Source organism: Tupaia chinensis, unplaced genomic scaffold, assembly GCF_000334495.1.
Source record: "Tupaia chinensis unplaced genomic scaffold, TupChi_1.0 Scaffold000197_1, whole genome shotgun sequence".
Taxonomy (NCBI): Eukaryota; Metazoa; Chordata; class Mammalia; order Scandentia; family Tupaiidae; genus Tupaia; species Tupaia belangeri.
Window position 1 is genome coordinate 8,067,322 of NW_006159672.1, and position 22,161 is coordinate 8,089,482.

Genomic DNA, 22,161 nt, shown 5'->3' on the forward strand with positions numbered 1-22,161 from the left:
AGTGTTCATGTGCAGGGCATGAGAAGGATCTCTGGGTGATGGGGCAGTGATCTCCTGTAACTTACTTTCTCAAGTCACGTCCATCTGTGATCACTGAGCCCAGTGAAGTTGTCCTGATGGGTGCAGGGTTGGAGAATCTCATGTTAATCTGTTTCTTCTTCAGAGGCAGAGGCTGTGCTCTTGATCTTGGTGTGGACTATTGAGAAACAGATGAGCAGAGACATCTGCATCCATACCTGGCCCTGCTCCTACTACTTAGAACTTGAGAAGCGATGGGTCCCTGGAAAACTGTCCTTAACTCCTCTTTCATTAAAATTCGCAAGTGATAAAACTGCAGACGTTCTTGTTAGCTTTCCTCTCTCTAGTATAGTTGAGATCAAGAAAGAAGCTTCTCATTTTATCTTCAGTTCTATCACCATCCTAGAGAAAGACCATGTGAAACACTGGTTCAGCTCCTTACAGCCTAGTCGGAATGTTGTTTTCAGTATCATCGAGCATTTCTGGAGAGAGTTGCTGTTATCACAACCAGGAATTGCCATGGAGTCGTCGTCTTCTCCCACGTCTAGGGGGAAGGAACTGACAGGTTTAATGGCCTGTTCTCAGAAGCGTCTAGAAGACACAGCGAAAGTCCTTCACCATCAGGGTGAGCAGCTTGACGGTGTCATGAGAAGCTTGGACAAGATGGAGTCTGACCTGGATGTGGCTGACAGGTGGAGTAAACCCTGGTCCCTGTTCTGCCTTGATCTTGAAGAGGAGCATCTTTCCATTATCCCATAATCAGTATATAGCCAGCTACTAAAAACATGGTGCACCTGCTGTGTGTACTGTACTGGGAGCACCACAGTAAGCTCCACATGTATGATGTGCTCTGTATACTATCCTGTGCACGCACACAGTGAGACCCACATGTGTGGACCAGGCACCATTCTTTCCCTTTTTCCATATTTTGCACACATCATTGGTTACCTATTAGTTTCCTGGGGCTCTGATTTGGGGGATCAGGATACAGGTCCTCATATCAGCTCATAGAGGTTGGATTATGATCTCTTGTCAGCTCCTCTGTGCTGAGCTGTGTTGCGATGTTTCATGATATTTCTTTGTTTTTCAAATTTTTGCCAGTGGGCATGTGCACTCAAACAGGGCGAGAGAGAAAGTGAGTAGGAAATGGTCACACCACAATCCCTTTTTTCACCATTTCTCACTCCTTTTGGGATATTGAACATGCACAAACCAGTGCCCAGTGTGCTTTTTAAGCCACCAGGTCCAAAACTCAAACAGCGCAGCCAGTCGTGTGGGATCAAGCTGTCCTAACCATGACACCACATGCCGGCCCTCCAGACATTTCTTTGTATGACTTTTATAAAGTCATACAGCTGGTGGTAGTCCTCAGGATGTTTAAAAAAGTCATACAAAGAAGCATCCGAAGAGCCAGCTGATGGTAGGCCCTCAGTGAGCTCTCACAATTTGTCTATCAGACTTGGTGAAAATTTTTGTATTATTTCTTTGATTATTTCTTCACCTGGTTTTTAGAATTTATTATTTCTGAACCTTTCTTTTCCTATTTTTTCAATGTCTGATATACTGTTCTCTAGTATTTTTCTTCTCTCATTTTGATTTTTCTTTGTTCTACTTTGTATTTCTTGAATCTTTCTATCCTTGTTTTATTTTTAATTTCTAATAGCATCCTGATCTTAACTTCATGGAAGGTCATATCTCTTAGCATATGATCAGTAACCTTATTTGTTCTTCATGGTGTCTGGTTTTTCCAGGATGCTTTATTTTGTGTTTTACTTCCTGCCTTTTTTGTCAGAAGCATTCCTCCGCATTGGTTCCTTTGTGGGAGGGTTGTGAGCAGATCTGTTCTCAACTGGAACCTTCTAGTCAGTGGCCTCATAGTCTCCTTCCTGGAGTATGAGCCTTTGGCTCAGTGTAGAGGGTATTCTTCTTTCTTCCTTCTTCAAACTCTTCCCAGTGGTATTTTGCCTGGGGTTTTGCTTCACACATATCTTCAGACCTTCATTATAGGACACATATAAGTCATTACTATAAAAGAAAACCTTAAAATACTTTACCATTTCTCATGGAAATAATCTATATACAGGCCCAATCAATATATGTAGCATTGTTATGATGTTTTACATCTATTTGCTATACCAGAAATCTTACAATCCTTGAAAAATAAACAGTGAGCAAGGAAACCCCAGAATGCCTGTTTTGTCAACATTAATCAAAATTCCAGACTATATGTCAACAAACTGGCCATAGGATTATTGTTTTACTTTAATTTGGATAGTTATACAGTATCTTGATTAGCAGTGATCTATGTTAGATGTGTGTGCTGTCGCCCTTTAATGAGATTTAAGTCCTCATTAATATATTACATTATTCAGACCAATGGCTGTCTCAATATCTATAATAATTTCAAAGTAGGGATGCACATAATATTTTGAGATCTGCAACAACTGTAATATGATTTAAAAATAGCTGAGTTTTCTTTTGGTGATGGTCACAGGTATTGCTAATAATGCTGTGATTGCCTACATTCAGAATTGAATTTCAGTTAAGAGAGAGGTTAGTGAAAATAACAAAGTGATTTTCTCCCATCCAGTTTTGTTAATAATTCTATTAATGGGCCAGCTGTATTTGTCAATTTCAAAGTCACGTGAATCACTTTAAACCAATCAATCTTAATCTCCCCTCCACTCCTTCCCCCTCCTATTCTCTCTCCATTTTATCTCTCTCTCCCCCTTGTACACATATACATCAATTGATTCTACTAGCTCTGTTTCTCTGGAAAACCCCGAGTGACACAGGTGCTGGTACCAAGAGTAAAGGATAAATTTTTCAAATTGGTTCTATGGTTTCTGGGATTGGTTCTCTAATCTGATTAGTTTTTGTTGTTCTTGTTGTTGTTTTTAATTTGCTAGAGGGTTTTACATTTGCCAGAGAAAGAGAGAAACAGGGAAAGGGCAGGAAGAATGTACCCTACCCTCTTGGGGAATTGTCACACTATAATCCCTTCCCCATTTCTCCCTTCTTTTGGGATTTTGGGCACACTCATCCATGCCTGGTGTGTTTCTCAAGCTGCCAGATTTGGGACTCAAGCTGAGCGGTCAACCATAAGGGATCCAGCTCCCTAACTACCAGGCCATGGACTGGCCCGAGATTTAAGGCCACTAGTAACTCTTATTTCCACTGATAGTCCATAGCATGGTGTGGCAATAGAGATGCAAAATATCACCGTTGGATATGCCTAGTTAAACACTTAAAAAAGCAGTTTTGGGTGACCGTATATTTGATGCCTGAATACATTTTTGTCAAACTAATAGTGAGATATAATGTATAATGGGTATAATGAGATTGGCTAGTTGTTTCTAACACCCCTGGACAATGTGGGGAAAGAAAAGGAAGAGCTTTGGGGCACTGTAAAAATGATCTGGCAGTTTCTGTATCTGCTCTGATGGAAACGCTTAGCTTCTGTAGCTGCAGGACTGGGATTTCTGAAAACCAAATTCAGAGTTTCTTCTTTCAAATTGCTGAATTAGAGCATAAATTGAAATCCTAACTTCATGTGGTATCTACTATTAAACTGAGGGGAAAGATACATTGTTGATCCTGGCCCATCTTATAAGAAAGAGGCACAGTGCCTGATAGGTCTCTTAGGATTTTGAGAGACACCTTATTCCTTGGGGGTTCTACTCTGACCTGTTTAACAGATCATTAAAAAAGCCACTGCTTTTGAGGGGGACCAGAACAAGACAAGGCTCTCCAACATGTTAGGCTGTCAGGTATGCTGTTCTATATGTCTGCTTCCATGCCAGTCCTATACTGTTTTGATTACTGTAATTTTGCGATCTATTTTGAAATCAGAAAGTGTGATGTTTCCATTTTGCTCTTCTTTCTCCGGATTGCCTTGACTATTTGGGATCTTTTGTGATTTAGGAAAAAATCTCTTTCTTAAAGAAAAAAAAAGAAGAAGAAGAAGAAGGAGAAAAATTATCAAAAACAAAATTTAAAAACCAGGAACCAGCAGATGGCATAATGGTTACATTGGTGGACACCCACATAGTCACGCGTGTGTATGCATGCCCAAAATCCTGAGAGGAGAATAGAAGAGAAGGGACTGCAGTGTGTCCATCCCCTCGGGGGGGGGGGGGATTTCTAACTTTCTGTTTTGCTGGATATAGAATTTAGGATTGTTTTTATCTATTTCTGTAAAAAATGGCATTAGAATTTTGTAGTATGGATATTTTAACAATACGGGGACTCCCCACTTAATGACCAAGTTAAAAGTTACATTCCTACACCTAGGTCATTAAGTGAGTTGGTTGATAAGCAAGGAGCTTAAAGGTGAATGTCTCATGGTATGTCGCAGCACCATAGGATATGTCTTTTTCAATAGATATCACATAACCCTACTCAAGAACAATGCAATTCTGTTCATACAAAAAGCATGCATTAGATAAGTGCCAGAAAGCAACAAGGCACACAACACAATAATATAAATCTGTTTTGATAATTTTTATTTATTCTGACTATTACTATGGGTACACAATAAAATACAAATTTATAAACAAAAGATGTGGTCTTGCATGATCACAAATGCTTCATGTAGTGAATACTATCTGACTGCAGGAACAAGACAAAGACTGAGAAAGGGGATTTCCGGACCAGAGAACTGGTCCTAAGTCAAGCAGTCATTAAACAAGTAGGTCATTAGGAGACTGTAATAAGTCTTCTAATACATTAGCACTGGATATCTTTCTATTTATTTGTATCTTCTTTATTCTATCTGTGTTTCATAGTTTTCAGTGTACATGTCTTTCACCTCCTTGGTTAAGTTTATGCCTGCAGTTTTATTCTTTCTAGTCTATTGTGAGTAGGGTTGAGTTTTTTTGTTTGTTTTTAGAGAGATTTTTGCTGTAGGGTGTGTACACTCATCGGAGAGACTCTCAGGATTTTGGGCATGCATACACACGCGTGACTATGTGGGTGTCCACCAATGTAACCATTATGCCATCTGCTGGTTCCTGGTTTTTAAATTTTGTTTTTGATCATTTTTCTTCTTCTTCTTCTTCTTCTTCTTTTTTTTTTAAGAAAGAGATTTTTCCTATAGGGCATGTGCACTCGCTGGAGAGACAGAAAGCAAGAAATCATCCCCTGGGGGAGATGGACAAGCTGCAATCCCTTCTCCAGTCTCCTCTCAGGATTTTGGACTCAAACACACATGCACCTGGCTTCAGTTTTAAGCCATCAGGTCGAGTCTTGAACTGCATTCGACCATGTGGGAATCTAGTGACATAACCATTATGCTGTATGCTATTCCCTAAAATGGGTGATTTCTACCAGTTCTCCTAGGTTTCCTTCATCTATATCTATCTTGATTTCCTCTTTACTCCTGAAAGAAAGTTTTGCTGGATATAGAATTTTGAGTTGACATTTCTTTTTATTTTTTAAAGAATTATTTATTTATTTAATTCTATTTGTTATTATTAATTTGACCAAAAAGAGACAGAGCGAGAGAGAAAGGGAAAGTGAAAAAGCAAACTGCCAAATTCGGGACTTGAACTGTGAAAATCCAGAGCCTTTAACCACCGCCTGCCAGCACCAACAGTTCTTTTCTTTCAGCACTTGAAAGATGTGCCACTTTGGGGCCAGTAGGTGGCGTGGTGGCACTGGACTCCCACATGGCCGACTGCGGTTTGCATCCCAGACTTGGCAGCTTCCTTTCTCACTTTCTCTCTCTCTCTCTCTCATTCTGTCCCTTCTGGTCAAATTAAAATAAATAAATAAATAAAGTTAAATAAAATAATTTAAAAAAAAAAAAAGATGTGCCACTTCAATCATTTGAACTGATATTTTTCTATAGTGTCTTTCTTGCTACTGTGAAGTGTTTTTTTGTTTTATTTTTTTAGAGATTTTCGCTATAGGGAGCATGTGCTCACTGGAGAGACAGAGAGATGGAGAAACAGAAAGCAAGAAATCCCCCCCTAGACAGGATGGCCACACCACAATTCCTTCTCTTCCATTCTCCTCTCGGATTTTGGGCATGCATGCACATATGCCCACTATGACTTTCAAGCTGCCAGGTCCAGGACTTGAACTGTGGTTGACCATGTGGGAGTCCAGTGCCTTAACCACCATGCCACCTGCTGGCCCCCTATTAAGATTCTTAAATTTATAGTCATGTTGATTTCTTTGGTTTTATCCTGTTTAGGTTCTGTTGAATTTTGTGTTAAGAGAACAAATTTTAACAGTTTTCAGCTCCATGTTATTTTTCTTCTGGGTTGCCAGTGACTTAAATGTTAGATCATTTTAGTTTCTCAGACATCTGAGGCTCTGGACTTTTTTCCCCTCTAGTATCTGGTCTCTATTGTTTAGATTGGATATGTTTAACCTTTAATTTCTCTGATTGTTTTCTCTATCATCTGCAGTCTATGTTCTTTTCATCCAGTTTTTTTTATTATCAGTTACTATATTTCTCACTTCTAAAATTTCTATGTGGCATTTTCTTATGTCTTCTATTTCTTTTCTGAGACCTTCTGTTTTTTCATTTCTGCAAGCATTGTCGTAATTCCTCACTGAAGTATTTTTATTATGACTATTTTAAGATCAGTGTTGAGTGATTTAATCATCAATATCAGCTTGGTTTTGGCATCTGTTGTTTGTCTTTTCACATTCATACTAAGATTTTACTAGTTCTTGATGTAGCAGCTGATTTTCCATTGTCTCTTGGACCTTTTGGGAATTATGTCACAAGACTGCATCTCATCTCAAACAACCTTCTGTTTTTAGCAGTGCTCCTCTGATTCTTGTAGCAGAGGAAGCTGATTGTTCTTTATGCCATGGGGGCACAAGTCCAACTTTACCACTTGACTTTGTTTACTAGACAAGGTGTGTATCTTTGTGTTTAATTGGTCTCAGAGCTTGTTTAGCTTTTTGGATGTATATGTTAATGTTTTTCATGAAATTTGGGGAGTTTTCAGACTTTGTTTCTTCATGTGTTCTTTTGTGTCCTTTTCTCTCCTTTCCTCTCACCCACACCGTGCACTGGTGTTATTAGTGGTATCCACAGGTCTCTGAGGATCTATTCATTTTTCTTGGTGTATTATTTTCTTCCTAGTCTTCAGGCTATATAAATTATGTTTATCTGTCTTCAAATGCACTGATTCTTCCTAGTGCCATTCAAATCTGCTATTTAACCTGTCTTGTTACATTTTCATTTCTGTTATTGCACTTTATACTTTCTATTCTGTTACTCTTTTTTTTTAAGTGTTTCTATTGAATTAATCATTGTTACTGTACTTAATTTTAATTTTAATCATGGTTTCCTTTAATTCTTTAGATTTATAATTTGAAATCTTAATGAGTGCAGTCCAGCAGCTGAACCCTCTCAGAAATGAATTCTGGGGGACCAGCAGTTAGCGTAATGGCTACGTCACTGGACTCCCATGTGGTCGACCAGGTTCGAGTCCCAGACCCAGTGGCTTAAAACTCACACTGTGTGCGTGTGCGTGCATGCCTAAGATTCCGAGAGGAGAATGGAGGAGTAGGGACTGCGATGTGACCATACCCCCTAGGGGGTGATTTCTCGCTTTCTGTCCCCCCAGGGGGGATGGCCACGCCACAATCCCTTTTCCTCCATTCTCCTCTCTGGATCTTGGGCACGCATGCACACACGCCCAGTGTGAGTTTAAGCCACCGGGTCCGGGACTCAAACTGTGGTCCACTACATGGGAGTCCAGCAACATAGCCATTGCGCTAACTGCTGGTCCCATTATTGGTTTATTTTTAAAATCACTTCAAAGAACAAATTTTTGGCCTTGTTAATATTTACTATCATTTTCTGTTTTCAATTTCAATTATTTCTACTTTTCCTTTTTTCTAATTATTTTAGGTTTAATTTTCTCTTTTTATAACTTTTGTTGTTGGATTTTGCTATAGGGTGCATACATTTGTTGGAGAGAGCCAGAGACATAGAAAAGGAAAGTAAGAATCAGCCTCCAGGGGAGATGGCCACATCAGAATCCATTGTTATCCTCTTGAGATTCTGGATACACCCGCACATATACCTTTTGTGATTGTCAAGCTCCAGGTCCAGGACTTGAACCACAGAGTTGACCATGTGGGATACAGCTAACTTATCTTCCTCCACACCACCTGCTGACCCTATAGCTTTTTTTTAATTGCCAGAGGGCCTGTGTGTTCATGTGGATGGGGAGGGAAAGCGTCCCCTCACTGGGGCATGGTCATGCTGTCATCCTTTTTCTGTTTCCCTATACTGTCATGATTTTGGGTTTGTACACACATAAACCTGGAGTGTTTCTCAAGTTGCTAGGGCTAAGATTTGAACTGTGGTCGGTCATGTGGGATTTGTCTTGCTTAACCACTAGGCTACAGGGCCAGCCCTCTTTTTTACAACTTTTTGAGTTAGAGTTTAGATCGCTGATTTTAAAACTTTCTAAGAAATTTCACATATGTGCATTGAGAGCAATAACTCTCCCTTTAATGGATACTCTGTATCCCACTGTTTTGTATATTGTATTTTCACTTTTGTTCACTTCAGATAATTTACAGTTTTTCCTCTTGTTTTCCTTCAAGTTAAAAAAAAAATCTCTTAAACTTTGCTCCTTTCATAGTGCAATAGAGTGAGAGATGAGACAAAGAGACAACTGCACTCAATAGGGTCTTATTGCCACTATCCCCCTAAGCCTTCCCAGCCAGCCAGGATCATGGGCAGATACACTGAGCATGTACAGCTCAACTGGAAAACTGAACTTACGATTTTCCATTTTGAGCCAGCATCACTTGTACAATGCTTTACTGCTGTGCCACTGAGCTGGCCCTCTTTTTACTTTTTTTTTTTTTTTAATCGGTTTATTATTTAGATGTATGTTTAATTTCCAGAGGCTTTCCTAGTTTCTTCTGGCTGGTGATTTGTTTCATTTCTTTGAGGACAGAGGGTACATTGATTTCTACTCTTAAAATGTATTTAGACTCATTTTTTTTTTCATGAATGTCTGAATATAGCTGAAAAAATTGTATATTTAGCAATTTTGGATGCTTCTATGAATATCAGTAATACTAAATTGAGTAAATAGCATTCAAAATTTCTACATTCTTACCTTGTTGCTCTATCGGTCATTGAGAGAAACTTGTTGAAATCAACAACTGTGATTGGCTATTTCTTTTATTTTTGTCAATTTTTTTCCTTAACTTTGGAGTTGTGTTATTAGGTGCATATATATTTAGTCTTGTTAAGTCTTTTTTGTTGAATTGAGTTCATTTTTATAATACAGTACCCCTCTTTATCCCTGGTAACATTCCTTGTCTTAAAGTTTACTTTTGGCATGACATATCCTTTTCCCCATACTTTGCTTATAATGTAATTGTGTTTTTATATATTACAGTGTGTTTCTTGTAAATAAGGTATAACTGGACCTTTTTGTTTGTTTGTTTTGCCAATCTACCTTTTTATTAAAGGATTTTTAAAAATAATTATTTATTTTTTATTTTACTTATTAATTCATTTATTTTAATTTGACCAGAGAGACACACAAGAAGAAAATGAGAGAGAAAGTGAGAAAGCAAGCCACCAGGTCTGGGACTCAAACCATGGTCAGCCATGTGGGAGTGTCCAGCACCTTAACCACCACGCCACCTGCTGGTCCCCGCCAATCTACCTTTTAATTAGATTTTACATTTAGTATGAATACTAATATGATTGAGTTCTATATCGCAATATCTGTTTTCTGTTTGTTCCCTTTGATCTCTTTTACTTTGCTTTTTCTTTCCTACTTCCATTTTTTTTCCTCTTCTATTGGCTTTTTAGATATATTTCTTGGTGTTTTGAGTTATGCTGTCTAATATGGTAGCCATCAAACACATTAAAACTGAGTCAAGTTAAAAATTCAGTTCCTCAGTACCATTAGCTGCATTTCACATGCTTAGCAGCCACATGGCCCCCCTAGTGTATTTGACAGTACAGATATAAAACAGTTCCATTCCTGCAGAAGGTTCTATTTGATAGCTCTCTAGAGATTAAGATCAAGGTTTATTTTGAATCAAAATTACCCTTTCAAGACAGCATAGGATAAAGGGTATTCTAGTGAGAAGATGTTCATTTTTGCTCTGTATTTACTATTGATTATCTGTGTATCTCTAGTCCTCACTGCCCTGAGCCTGTTTTCTCTTCTTAAACAGGGAGACAGTAATCCCTGTTTTTTTCTACTTTATGGAGTGCTTGTAGAAAAGAAATCCAATTTACCCTTGAATAGTGTAGGGCTTATGGGTACTGACCCCCTACACAGTTGAGAATCCATGTATTGGGTTGTCAGAAAAGTCATGACATTTTTTCTAAGCAAAAATGCTTCATGACTTTTCTGGCAACCCAACATACCTACTTTTTAAAACAATTTATTAATTTTATTTATTATTATTTTTTAATTTGACAAAGAAAGAGAGAGGAAAAATGAAAAAGCAAGCTTCCAGGTCCAGGACTCAAACCATGGTTGGCCATGTGGGAGTCCAGCACCTTAACCACCATGCCACCTGCTGGACCCTCAATATAACTTTTGATTCCTTCAGAACTTAACCACTAACAGTCTGCTGTTGACCAGAAGCCTTACTGAGAACATAAACAGTCAACACACACATATTTTACAAGTCCAATGTATTTTATACTGTATTCTTATAATATAGTAAGCTAATAAAATATTATTAAGAAAAAAATACATTTACATTACTGTACTATATTTTCCAAAATATTTAGTGAAAAATCTGCATGTAATTGGACTTGCACAGTTCAAAGTTGTGTTGTTCAAAAATCAAAGTTATTTTAAAAAAAAGAGTTACTATAAAATGGTAATACACTTTATAAAAGTTGAAGCAGTTTTTCAAAGAAATTTTACAAATTGACCTGGTTGTGTTTTATTGGTTTGTTTAGATTGCTGACAGAACTGGAATCTCCTTCTTGGTGGCCCTTTAGCTCCAAGCCTTGGAAGTCACTGTCAGAAACAAAGCCCAAGGAAGGTACTTCAGTGACTAGTTCTGAACCTTTTGGAAGAGAAGGCATAGTGATCAAAATTCCCGCTATCATTTCTCAAAGAACAGAGTCTCATGTGAAGCCAGGAAGGCTCACTGTGTTTGTTTCTGGATTGGAAATCCATGACTCCAATTGTTTGCTCATGCACAGATTTGAAAAAGAAGATGTAGACGACATTAAAGTTCATTCACCTTATGAAATCAGCATACGCCAGCGGTTCATTGGGAAGCCAGATGTGGCATATCGTGTGATATCAGCCAAAATGCCAGAGGTTATTCCAATTTTAGAAGTACAGTTCAACAAAAAGATTGAGGTTTTAGAAGATGTCTCAATGCTCAGAAGTGCAAGAATATCTTCCCCCACAGAGAAAAGCTGCTCATTCTGGCATGCAGGTGAGTGACCAACAGGGCAGTGTGTGCATGGACTTCTAAAATTACAGCCAAACTCAGCATGCCCATGGCAAATATTTAACATGTTCATCACTTGGAGCAACTGCTGGTTTCCAGCTCACTGGTAACAGCCCATTTCTTATACATAAAAATAATTCCGGTTAGGACCAGCAGTTAGCATAATGGCTATGTCTCTGCACTCCCACATAGTCGACTGTTTTGAGTCCCGGACCTGGCAGCTTAAACTCACACCGGGTGCGTGTGCATGCGTGCCCAAGATCCCGAGAGGAGAAAGGAGGAAAAGGGATTGCGGTGTGGCCACCCCCCTGGGAGGAGTTTTCTCACTTTCTGTCTCTCTGTCTCTCTCTCTCTGGCGAGCGCACGCGCTGTATAGCAAAAACCTCTCAAAAAGTATATAATAATAATAATTCCAAACCTTTTTTCCTTCCTACTTGACATCTGTAAATTACTGTGGATTTCAAATAGGTCAGAAGGGGCTCTCATAGGGATCAGCAGATGGCATAATGGTTATGTGGCTGGACTCTCACATAGTTGATCACAGTTCAAGTCCTGGACCTGGCGGCTTAAAACTCATGCCAGGTGCTTGTGCATGTGTGCCCAAAACCCTGAGAGAAGAATGAGGAAGAAGGGATTGTGGTGTGACCATTCCCGTGGTGGGAGGCGGGGGGGTGGGGGGAGATTTCTCACTTTCTATCTCTCTGTCTCTCCAGAAAAAAAAAAAAATAACAAAGGGCTTTGGTAAATCTTTCAAAAGCTCTGAATATGCCTGTGAGCATTTCAGTTCACAGCTCCCTTTTTAAAATTTTTTTTTAAGTTTTTGCCTTAGGGCACATGCACTTGCCAGGGAGAGAGAGACAGAGACAATGAGAGAGCATTTCAGTTCACAGCTCCCTTTTTAAAATTTTTTTTTAAGTTTTTGCCTTAGGGCACATGCACTTGCCAGGGAGAGAGAGACAGAGACAATGAGAAGGGAAAGTGACAAATCACCCTCCAGGGGGGAAGGGGGAATGGCCATGCTGCAATCCTTTCTCCTCCATTCTCCTGCGATCTTGGGCATGCATGCACATGTGATTGGCATGATTTTCAGACCACCAAGGTCTGGGACTTGAACCATGGTCAGCCATGAGGGAGTTCAGCTACATAGTCTCTATGCCATCTGCTGGTCCCCACAGCTCCCTCTTGAGCATGGGATAACTTGACATTACCTGACTTTTAGTTTACCATTCTTATGAGTATCAAGTAGCATCCTGAAGTTATTTAACTTCCAGTTCTTTCATTGGTTGTGAGGTGGTACACTGATGTTTTTTTAGACCCACAGGTTTTACACTAGATTGCTTATTTTGGTTTTATTTCTGATGATTTTCCCACTGGGCTGTCTTTTGTTGTGGACTTAATGACAGTTCTCTCTATAATATAGATATTGATTTTAGAAGCTATAAATACTTATTCCAGATTATTATCCTTTTTTACAGAAACCTTTAATTTTGCTGTGATAAAATCCACTGTTTTGGGAACCAGCAGTTAGCGTAATGGCTCTGTCGCTGGACTCCCACGTAGTCGACCGCGGTTCGCGTCCCGGACCCGGTGGCTTAAAACTCACGCCGGGCATGTGTGCGTACGTGCCCAAGATCCCAAGAGGAGAATGGAGGAGAAGGGATTGCGGCGTGACCATACCCCCTGGGGGGGTGATTTCTCGCTTTCTGTCTCTATGTCTCTGTCTGTCCGGTGAGCGCACGCGCCCTATAGCGAAAACCTCTCAAAAAAAATCCATTGTTTTTTCCCTTAAGTTTGTTTATAAGCCCTGATTAAGAAATCTTCAAATCAGGACCAGCAAGTGGCATGATGGCTGACTGTGCTTCAAGTCCCAGACCTGGCAGCTTGATTTCTCGCTCCCTCTCCCTCTCATTCTGTCTCTCTCTGGTCAAATTTTAAAAAATGAATAAGTAAATAAAGTTAAGTGAAATAATTTTTAATTAAAAGAAAGAAATCTCCAAATCATAAAATACTCTGTCTTCTAATATTAGCATTATAGCTAATATGTGTGTATATGTTTATATAGAGTAGTGCCTATATGGAGATTGGTTCTAAGACCCAGCCCCCCCCCCCACCTCATAAATGCAAATATCCATAGATGGTCAAGTCTCTTATATAAAATGACATAGTATTTACATATAATCTATGTATACTACTTAATGCAATATAAATGCTATGTAAATAGTTGTCATAGTTTAATTTGCAGTTTGCATTATTTTTTACTGTAGAGATTAATTTTTTCTGAATATTTTCTGTGATTGGTTGATTCCACAGATGCAGAACTCACAATACAGAGGGCAGATTGTATGCTCGTAAATGTGTACATATATATTATATACATGTGTATTATATATACAGTGTGTGTGTATATATATATATATATGTATGTGTGTATGTATTAGGTTGTTGGAAAAGTCATGACATTTTTTCTATGCAAAAATACGTCATTTCCCAACAATCTAATAGTATGTATGTAAATATTATTCTTTCCTTATGAAATTTGATTGTTGGACATCTGTTAAAAGTAAGGATTTGTTATTATCCTGTTTCTTTTCTTTCTTTTCTTTTTTTTTTTTTTTTGGTTTTTTGTTTTTTATTGTTCTTTGTTTTGTTTTACTATAGGGCACTTGCGCTCACAAGAGGACTGGAGAAGTGAAAGTGAGCAATCACTCCCCAAGGGCAATGGCCACACAGCAGTCCCTTCTACATTCTTCTCAGGATTTTAAGCACACATGCACACACCTGATGTGATTTTCAAGCTGCTGGGTTTGGGACTCAACCTGCGTAGTCAGTCATATGGGACCCAGCCACCTTAATTTCTACATCACCTGCTGGTCTCTGGTTTCTTTTCTTTTTTCTCTAAAGTGATGTCAGTTCCAGTTAACTGATCAATAGCCACATGAATATTTTGATTATTATTCTAGATGATGACAAGTTTTAAAGAGGGTCATATGCGGTAATAGACCTGGTCCCATAAATACCAAATAATTGGAAATATTTATTTTAAAACTTAATTTCAAAAACTTGCTTCTTTGGCATTTCCAAATTTTTCTTTGGCTCCCAAGGCAGGACTCAGAAGCTGACCTATAAAAAAGTCAAAAAGGGTGGGCTGTGCCAGCCAGTTTATGCCCTTGACCAGATGGACTTTTCCTACACTATCCTTGAGGAAAGGGCTATCGGCTGAGCCTAGCCTGGGTCCCACATCATCCGAGTGGCCTGCACTGCTGAGCTCCTCCAGGGAGGAGGTGTGAGAACTGAAGGGACAGATACAGCGTTTCATAGTCATTTGATCTAATAGTGCCGAGAGTCCCCAGTGTTGCATAACCCCCTTATGACAAAATAGGCCTACAGTCCTTCTGTCGAGCTTGTGTTTTATCACTAGATACCTACCAAGATCATGGTTTAGGGTTCAAGAAAGGGTTTCAGAGGGAGACAAGGACATAAATGTAACAGACGTCAGGGTTTGACATAACATAAAACATCTAATCTTTCAGTATGTGGAAATCAAAGGTTGCCATGCCTGCTGTCACAGAGAAGACAAGGTTGGAAAAAGCAGGAAGTGTAGGTCTTCCTTAGCAGGGTGAGGTAGAAGAGGTGTGTGACTTTAGGGAGGAGGGCATGTGACATCAGGGGAGTTGGTGATTGTCCCTGTGGTGTAAGGTGAATGGAAAGGCGACAGGCATGTGTGACTTCAGGGCTGGGTGTGTGATGTTCTGGGGGGAATACTCACTAGCCTACTGCCATCCTTTTTTGTGAGGATGTGGGTGTACTTGTCCGTTGGTGGGCTTGGGTGGCACAGCACAGGAGCAGTACTTGTGCAGGAAGCCAGCATGATGCTGTTTTAGCAGACCAGATGGATCTAATTTTCTGGAAACAGTGTTCATGGACAAACTCAGTTATGAGCACTGGCTTCTTACTGTCACTTTCCTGTTGTTGTTATTGTACTTGACAGCATGATACTTGTTTGCCAGTTTCCCTGCTTTTACTGCAGTTGGAAACTGCAGACACAGTGGAGATGGAAATCCTGATTTGGCGTCTTGGAAATTCATGCCCCTCCTGGTCGCTCAAGCGTATGGTATACAGGCGGCCACAGGGTGGCAGTCATGTACCATTGAATGGGCACTTTCTGGCTTCGGTTTCTGCAAGTTCCTGTTGGTTACACCCTGTAGACATGAAAGTTTCCAGAGATTTCTACTGTGATATTTAATGCAGACGGCGAGGGGTGGTAGTTGCACAGTCTCCGGGAACCTCGGGTGGTCCTGCCTGGCACACACGAAGTGTGTGAATTCACAGTTGTGAATTGCTGTTTTCCTGTGTAGCTTTTTAAATTTTTATTTTTATTTTTACTTTTTGTCAAGAGAGTATGTGCACATGCCAGAAAGTGGTTGAGAGAGAAGGCACTCCTAGTGGGGCCTGGTCACACTACAATCTTTTTTCCTTCATTCTGTCAGGATCCTGGGAATGCACACACATGCCTATGTATACACACACACATACATACATACACACACATATATCTATATATATTTCTCTTTTAAGAGAATTATTCCATTTAACTTTATTTATTTATTTACTTATTTTAATTTGACCAGAGAGGGACAGAACGAGAGAGAGAGAGAGAGAAAATAAAAAAGCAAGCCGCCAGGTCTGGGACTCAAACAGCGGTCAGTCATGTGGGAGTCCAGCATCCTTAACCACCATGCCACCTGCCAACCCCATGCCTGCTATATTTTTTTGAGTTGCCATGGCCAGGATTTGAACTGTGGTTAGCCATGGAACCAACTTGAACCAGGAACCTTCGCGTGTGGAATTGTCTCACAGAGTGTCTTATTTTATTGCTGTACTGTTGTCTGAACCCTAGACTCTCTTACTTTTACCTGATATCTTTCTAAGATCCACTCAGGATTCCGCATAACTTGTCTTCATGTCTCTAGAGATGCCCCTTGTCTGGGTGCCCTCGACTACTCTGGGGTTTACAGAATGTCCCCCATCAGAGTCTGCCTTGTGTTTTCTCAAGATTAGGTGAGGCTATTGGTTTCCTTAGGTGAGATGCCTTTCCTATCACGTCCTATTTGTTGAATGACTAGAGCATTTTCTAAGGGTTATTTGTTGACTGATTTATGGGTGTGTTGTTCACTGCTGGCCACATTATCAGAAAGTCCTAGTTTAAGTAGCCTCTAGGTACTCCCTATTTATACCCATAGAATTCTTGCCAGGGACATGGGCCCTGTGCTGGTGCATGGAGGGGTCTCAAGTACTCTCATGATGGAATAACTTTGGGCACATGCGGGCTCTCCTGTGCTTACTGGGCCTTCACACCCCTGTGCTCCTGATGCAGCCCTACCCAGAGCCTGGAGAGAGGAAACTGCTTGGTCCTCACCTACCTGAGCCCTCTCCAGGCCTTAGTGTCTAGCTCTGTGCCATGTATTTTCATTGATTTGGAAATGTACTTTAATTGGAAGAATTTAAGACTGCTCTCCTTTTCCATTTTAGCTTCCTTATGATATACTTTTTTTTTTTGAGAGGTTTTTGCTATAAGGTGCATGTGCTCACCAGAAAGACAGACAAACAGAAAGCGAGAAATCACCCCCTAGGGGGGATGGCCATGCTGCGATCCCTTCTCCTCCATTCTCTTCTCCGGATCTTGGGCACACACATGCACACATGTGCGCACCTGGCGTGAATTTAAGCCACTGGGTCTGAGACTTAAACCACAGTCAACTACATGGGAGTCCAGCGACATAGCCATTACGCCAACTGCTGGTCCCCCTTATGATATACTTTCTTTGTGGGTGAACATGAGTTTTTATTTTTTCTTATTCATTGTGTGTCACAGTCTCATAAATTTTGAGGTGCTCTGGATAGAGGAGGCATTTCTCCATGTGATAGAGAGCCTTTGATGCCCTGGGCCAAGGGAAGAGATTTGGCTAAGACCAGACTGTCTGGACCCAGGTCTTATGGCTCAGAGCAAAAGCTGGTGGCCCTTCTCTGAGCCAGCATGAAGTAGGGAGCTCTGAGAATGAAGTACAGAGAAGGGACTCAGGCAGTGGGGCAGCCTTTCCCCTGGTTAAAGTGAGGGCCTTCTACAGCCTGGTACAGTACACGTTGAGTTCTCTTTGGGAAAACCTTGCTCAGTGTTCTCCTTGTTGCAAGAAAGTAGAATTGTCGGAGCTACCAGGTGATGTGGTGGTTAAGGTACTAGACTCCCACATGGCTGACTGCAGTTCAAGTCCTGGGCTTGATGGCTTGCTTTCTCATTTTCTCTCTCTCAGTCTGTCTGTCTCTAGTGAGTGCATGTGCTCTATAGCAAATTTAAAAAGCAATAATAGAAAATAATTAAATATATAAGTCTTTTTAAAAACGAATTGTCTCTAACTTTCAGTGTGAATCATTCATGGTGCTGTTGTCTAAGTAAGATCATTAATGACTTAGGAGATAAAAAACCATCGTATACAAAACTAAGTTAATTTTTCCCAGAAGGTAGTTTAAAACATTGAGTAACTGAGTCAGCAACTCAACCTAGGAGATGGCGGAACAATGTGGTTTAGAGGGAATCCCAGCCGAGCCCATGGTTTGTGAAAAACATCTCTTACTTGATACATTTGCTTGTAATTAGGAACATCCAAGAAGAAAAAACCCTCTGTTTCAGCTTTCTGGTTGTTTTAGCAAAATCATTTTTTGTTACAATCCAAAAACTGTCAGTATGTCTCTCTTTATAATCTGGCTTTAGATATTGAAATGAAACCAAGTCACAGTATCCTTGTTCTCAAAATCTTGTGTTGTAGCTGAGGGATCCCAGCTCAACACTATGGTGAAAAAGGTCCACAGGAGACCCAGCCATGGTGGCAGAATCGGTAGGGTACTGCTGCCTGATAGTGGAGCCATATGGGAAACCCAGGTTCAGATCCATAGAAGACCTGAACACACTGTGTGCAATGTTCACCCATGATCCTGGCTAGCTGAGTTGCTAGAGAAAGGATCTCAGTACAGTGAGACTGTTAAGGATATCCGTCTGTCTTTTTCTCTCATGAGAAAAAGAAATAAACACACTTTTAAAAAGCACACACAGTGCAATGCCTGGCAGTAATGTTAATTAGCAGAAAGATGTGAAAATTGAAGCGATTGTAGGACAGTAGTAAAGGTTTTAAAAACCAGACCGAGAGAAGGTTACTGTTGCTGTCAGACAGCTGATCAAGGCATGCATGGGGTGCAGATGTGGGGAGCTGGTGTATTGAGATGAACAGGGTCCTACTGGGCACTGGGAGTGAGCTGAGGAAGGAGCCTGTGGCTAAACGAGGAGTTTGTGGCTCGTCTTTAAGGTGGTGATTACCATTCTCCATGCCAGGCAGATAATGCACTTGCTGTCACATGAATGGTGATCATACTTTAATCTCTAGTCCATTGGCTGCACTTTGCTTTTGCTGATAATAACTAGTAGAACACATGTTTTGTGTCTGTTAATCTGTTTTCCAGCTGACCTTGGCTAGTGTTCTGTCGCTGACCAGTTCAAAAAAAGTACTTCTCATTAGATCACATCATTTAAGATCGAACAGCACTGTGAATTACATGCCAGTGGAAATGCCTATTCACAGGGGACCAGCAGTGAGTGTAATGGCTATGTTGCTGGACTCCCATGTAGTCAACTGTGGTTCAGGTCCCGGACCCCGTGTCTTAAACTCACACCAGGCACGTGGGCATCCATGCCCAAGATCATAAGATCCATGCCCAAGGAGAATGGAAGAGAAGGGATTGCGGTATGGCAATCCCTCCTGGGGGGGGGGGGATGATTTCTCACTTTCTGTCTCTGTCTTTCTGGCGAGCGCACGCACCCTATAGCAAAAACCTCTCCAAAAAAGAAAAAAGGAAATGCCCATTCACAGACTCTTAAATGTCAGAGCAGAATGGAACCTTGGAGATAATATCTATAAAGTTAGGACTTTACAAACACAGGCTATGAAATCAGTTTGGCTAAGAAGATTCTTTTTTTTTATAAAAAAAAAAAGGATTGGCTTTGTGGGCTGGCACCATAGCCTAGTAGTTAAGGGAACCCAATCTTCCATAGCCAACTGTGCCACTAGAATCCTGGCCCCAGCAGCTTGAAAACATGTAGGGGCACACATATGTGCCCCAAATCCAGACAAGATGGAGAAATGGAGAAGCGATTGCAGCTGGTAGCAGCCCATTAGAGAGTGCTTTCTTCCTCCCCTTTTCTCTGCCTGTTTCTCACTGACTGGTGCTTCTGGTAAATTAAAATAAGAAAGAAAAAGAATGGACTAATAACCATCTGGGATCAGCAGATGGTATAATGGTTACATCATTGGACTCCCACGTGGTCGACCGTGGTTCAAATCCTGGGCCTGGCAGCTTAGAACTCACGCCGGGTGTGTGTGTGCACATGCCCAAAGTCCTAAGAGGAGAATGAAGAAGAAGGGATTGTAGTGTGGCCATCCCCTGGGGGGTGATTTCTCTCTTTCTGTCTCTCCAGCTCATGCATATGTCCTGTAGCAAAAAGAAAAAAAGAAGAAAAAGAAAAGCAACCATCTAAGTGATATGTCCTAAGAGTATTGTTATATGAGACTTGTTTAGGAAGGGTATAGGGTTCTGTTGAAAACCCTTCCTGTGGTGGGTGTGAAGTTTAAGGGGCTCCCCTTCCCAGAGGGTGGGCTCCAACAGTGGAACTTGAGTCTCACCTCCACCCAGTTCTTGCTCCCTTCACTGGTGCCTGAACTTAATCCATCTACTGTCACCTCTTAGAATCCCTGAGAAACCTTCATTATGGGTTCCAATTCTAGCCTGCATTTGTCCTGGACAAGGCTGATCTTTTGCTCAAACACTATCAGGGAATGTGAATTTGGACTAGTTGTTTTAATAAATAAGATTATAGAGGGAATATGTATTGTGTTTGGAGGTGACTTTTCTTTCCCGTGAAGCTGGGGTTGCCTAGCTGACATGTCTTGTAGGCTGAGTTTGGCCCTGTTCTTCAGACTCAGTGAGAGCTTTTTTACCCCCATATTTCCTTTTCCAATGATGTGTTCATCCGCTGCATCCAGACTGCTGTGTTTCATCCAGCTGTGAATGAGGCATTGGCTCTGTTCACCCTCCATAGGGTGGATAATACCATACTCCGTAGGGTGGGAAGGATACTCAGAGGAGCTGGCAGTAGAACTCAGACTGTGAGCTGTCAACCCAGCACAGTCCACTTCCTCTTTCCTTGCATCCTAATAAATGAACATGGCTACAGCTCAGTATCTGGGGTGGTCTATATTACGGAGAAGAGCAAATAGTAATCTTTAATTTATGCCCTTATCTGGGCCATGCACTGCCAGGGGTGCAGCTGAAGCCAGCTCTGTAAATAAAGGACAGGTGGCACTCTGCGGGAGGCAACAAGAACCACCCTGGATCAGCACTGTGTGTGCTGTTTATGGCCAGGCTGGCTGCCCTTCTGCCTTGGGTGAGATTAGCCAGTGTGCAGGTGTTGTGGGAGTCCTGCAGCTCAAGGGTAACTCCAAAACCGCGGAAATACCCCTTCCTCCCACCAACCCCTGCCTGACCACAGCGCAGCTCTGACTCATCTCCCGCCTGTACAGCAACGAGTACATTGGGCTTTGCTTGGCTGGGACCTGTAGGCCTTTTCCTGTGTTCTCCAGAACCACAGCACTCTGTGGAATAACTAAAGTGTTACTGCTGTTTCCTAGCGATGTGCTTTATGTACATTTCACCAGCATTAACAATTCTTATATTTTATATTCCAAATCTTTAGTCTTTTCTCAAAAAAAAAAAAAAATGACCACTTTTGGTTACAGGACCTTTCTTCTAACTGATACTTACATAATTAGCCCCTGAATGCTTATAGTTTCAGAAACTCCCACCAGTGTGGGGTCAGACAGGGCTCTGGTGTGGAGTCAGATGGGACTCTGGTGTGGAGTTGGAAGGCAAGTCTCAGGAGACCCTCCTGTCAGCTCAGTAGAGATTCAGGGATAGGGACCAGTAGAGTACATGTAAAAATACTCTGCCAGGTTGAAGAACTATGAGTCTTCAGTATTGTTCCTTATAAAATACTGAATGCCTGTAAGTCATTTGTGCCTTCTAAGACATGTCACTGCTGACTTTCAGCTTTTGTTACAGCATCAGGGCTGCTGGGCCACACCGTGCACCACGAGTCACCCACAGGAAGCCAGGAGGGCGGGCCACTGCAGCTGCTGAAGAGCGAGCCATTCCTTTCTGAGGCGGAATCCCAGGAACTGACGCAGGTACTGTGTTCCCAATGCCACATCAGCAGCGGCCTGTCCTCCCCCACAAGCGACTCATCTCTCTCTTGCCTGAAAATAGGCTCCAGTTTATTTGTGCTGGTGTCTCACCTGAAAGCAGCTGTTGTTGGGTGTCCACCTGGTTTGCCATCCTCCCTTGTAGCTAGAGAGAGAGGAAGAAGGGCAGTCCCCATTGCATGCAAACATACAGTATGCAGACACATTCCCATGCTCACACAAGTTGCTCTGGCAGCCAACTTTGCTCATTGTATGTATATATGTGCATGTACTTTCTCTGTGTGTGCATATTTGTGTTGTACGTATATGTGAATATACTGCATGTGTGCAATATATGGATTTTATGTACTTGTACTGCACATATTGTTCATGTATGATTGAAGGAGTTTTTGAAAATTGTGAAAAAGCA

General features: G+C 41.1%; 1 protein-coding gene across 4 annotated transcripts in view; it reads left to right on the forward strand.

Moving 5' to 3' along the window:
- The window catches only part of SNAP47 (synaptosome associated protein 47), a 53,981-nt gene that overhangs the window by 10,125 nt on the left and 21,695 nt on the right, over positions 1-22,161 (forward strand). For 2 of the 4 annotated variants that reach the window (XM_006146967.3, XM_006146966.3), the window contains 3 exons: positions 164-710; positions 10,946-11,436; positions 21,601-21,737. In XM_006146967.3, the coding sequence (XP_006147029.1) occupies positions 211-710; positions 10,946-11,436; positions 21,601-21,737 (1,128 nt within the window). In that variant the 5' untranslated portion in view covers positions 164-210. Of the gene's footprint in view, positions 1-147; positions 711-10,945; positions 11,437-21,600; positions 21,738-22,161 lie in introns of those variants that run through there. The other 2 variants (XM_006146968.3, XM_027771243.1) reach the window with 2 other exon arrangements.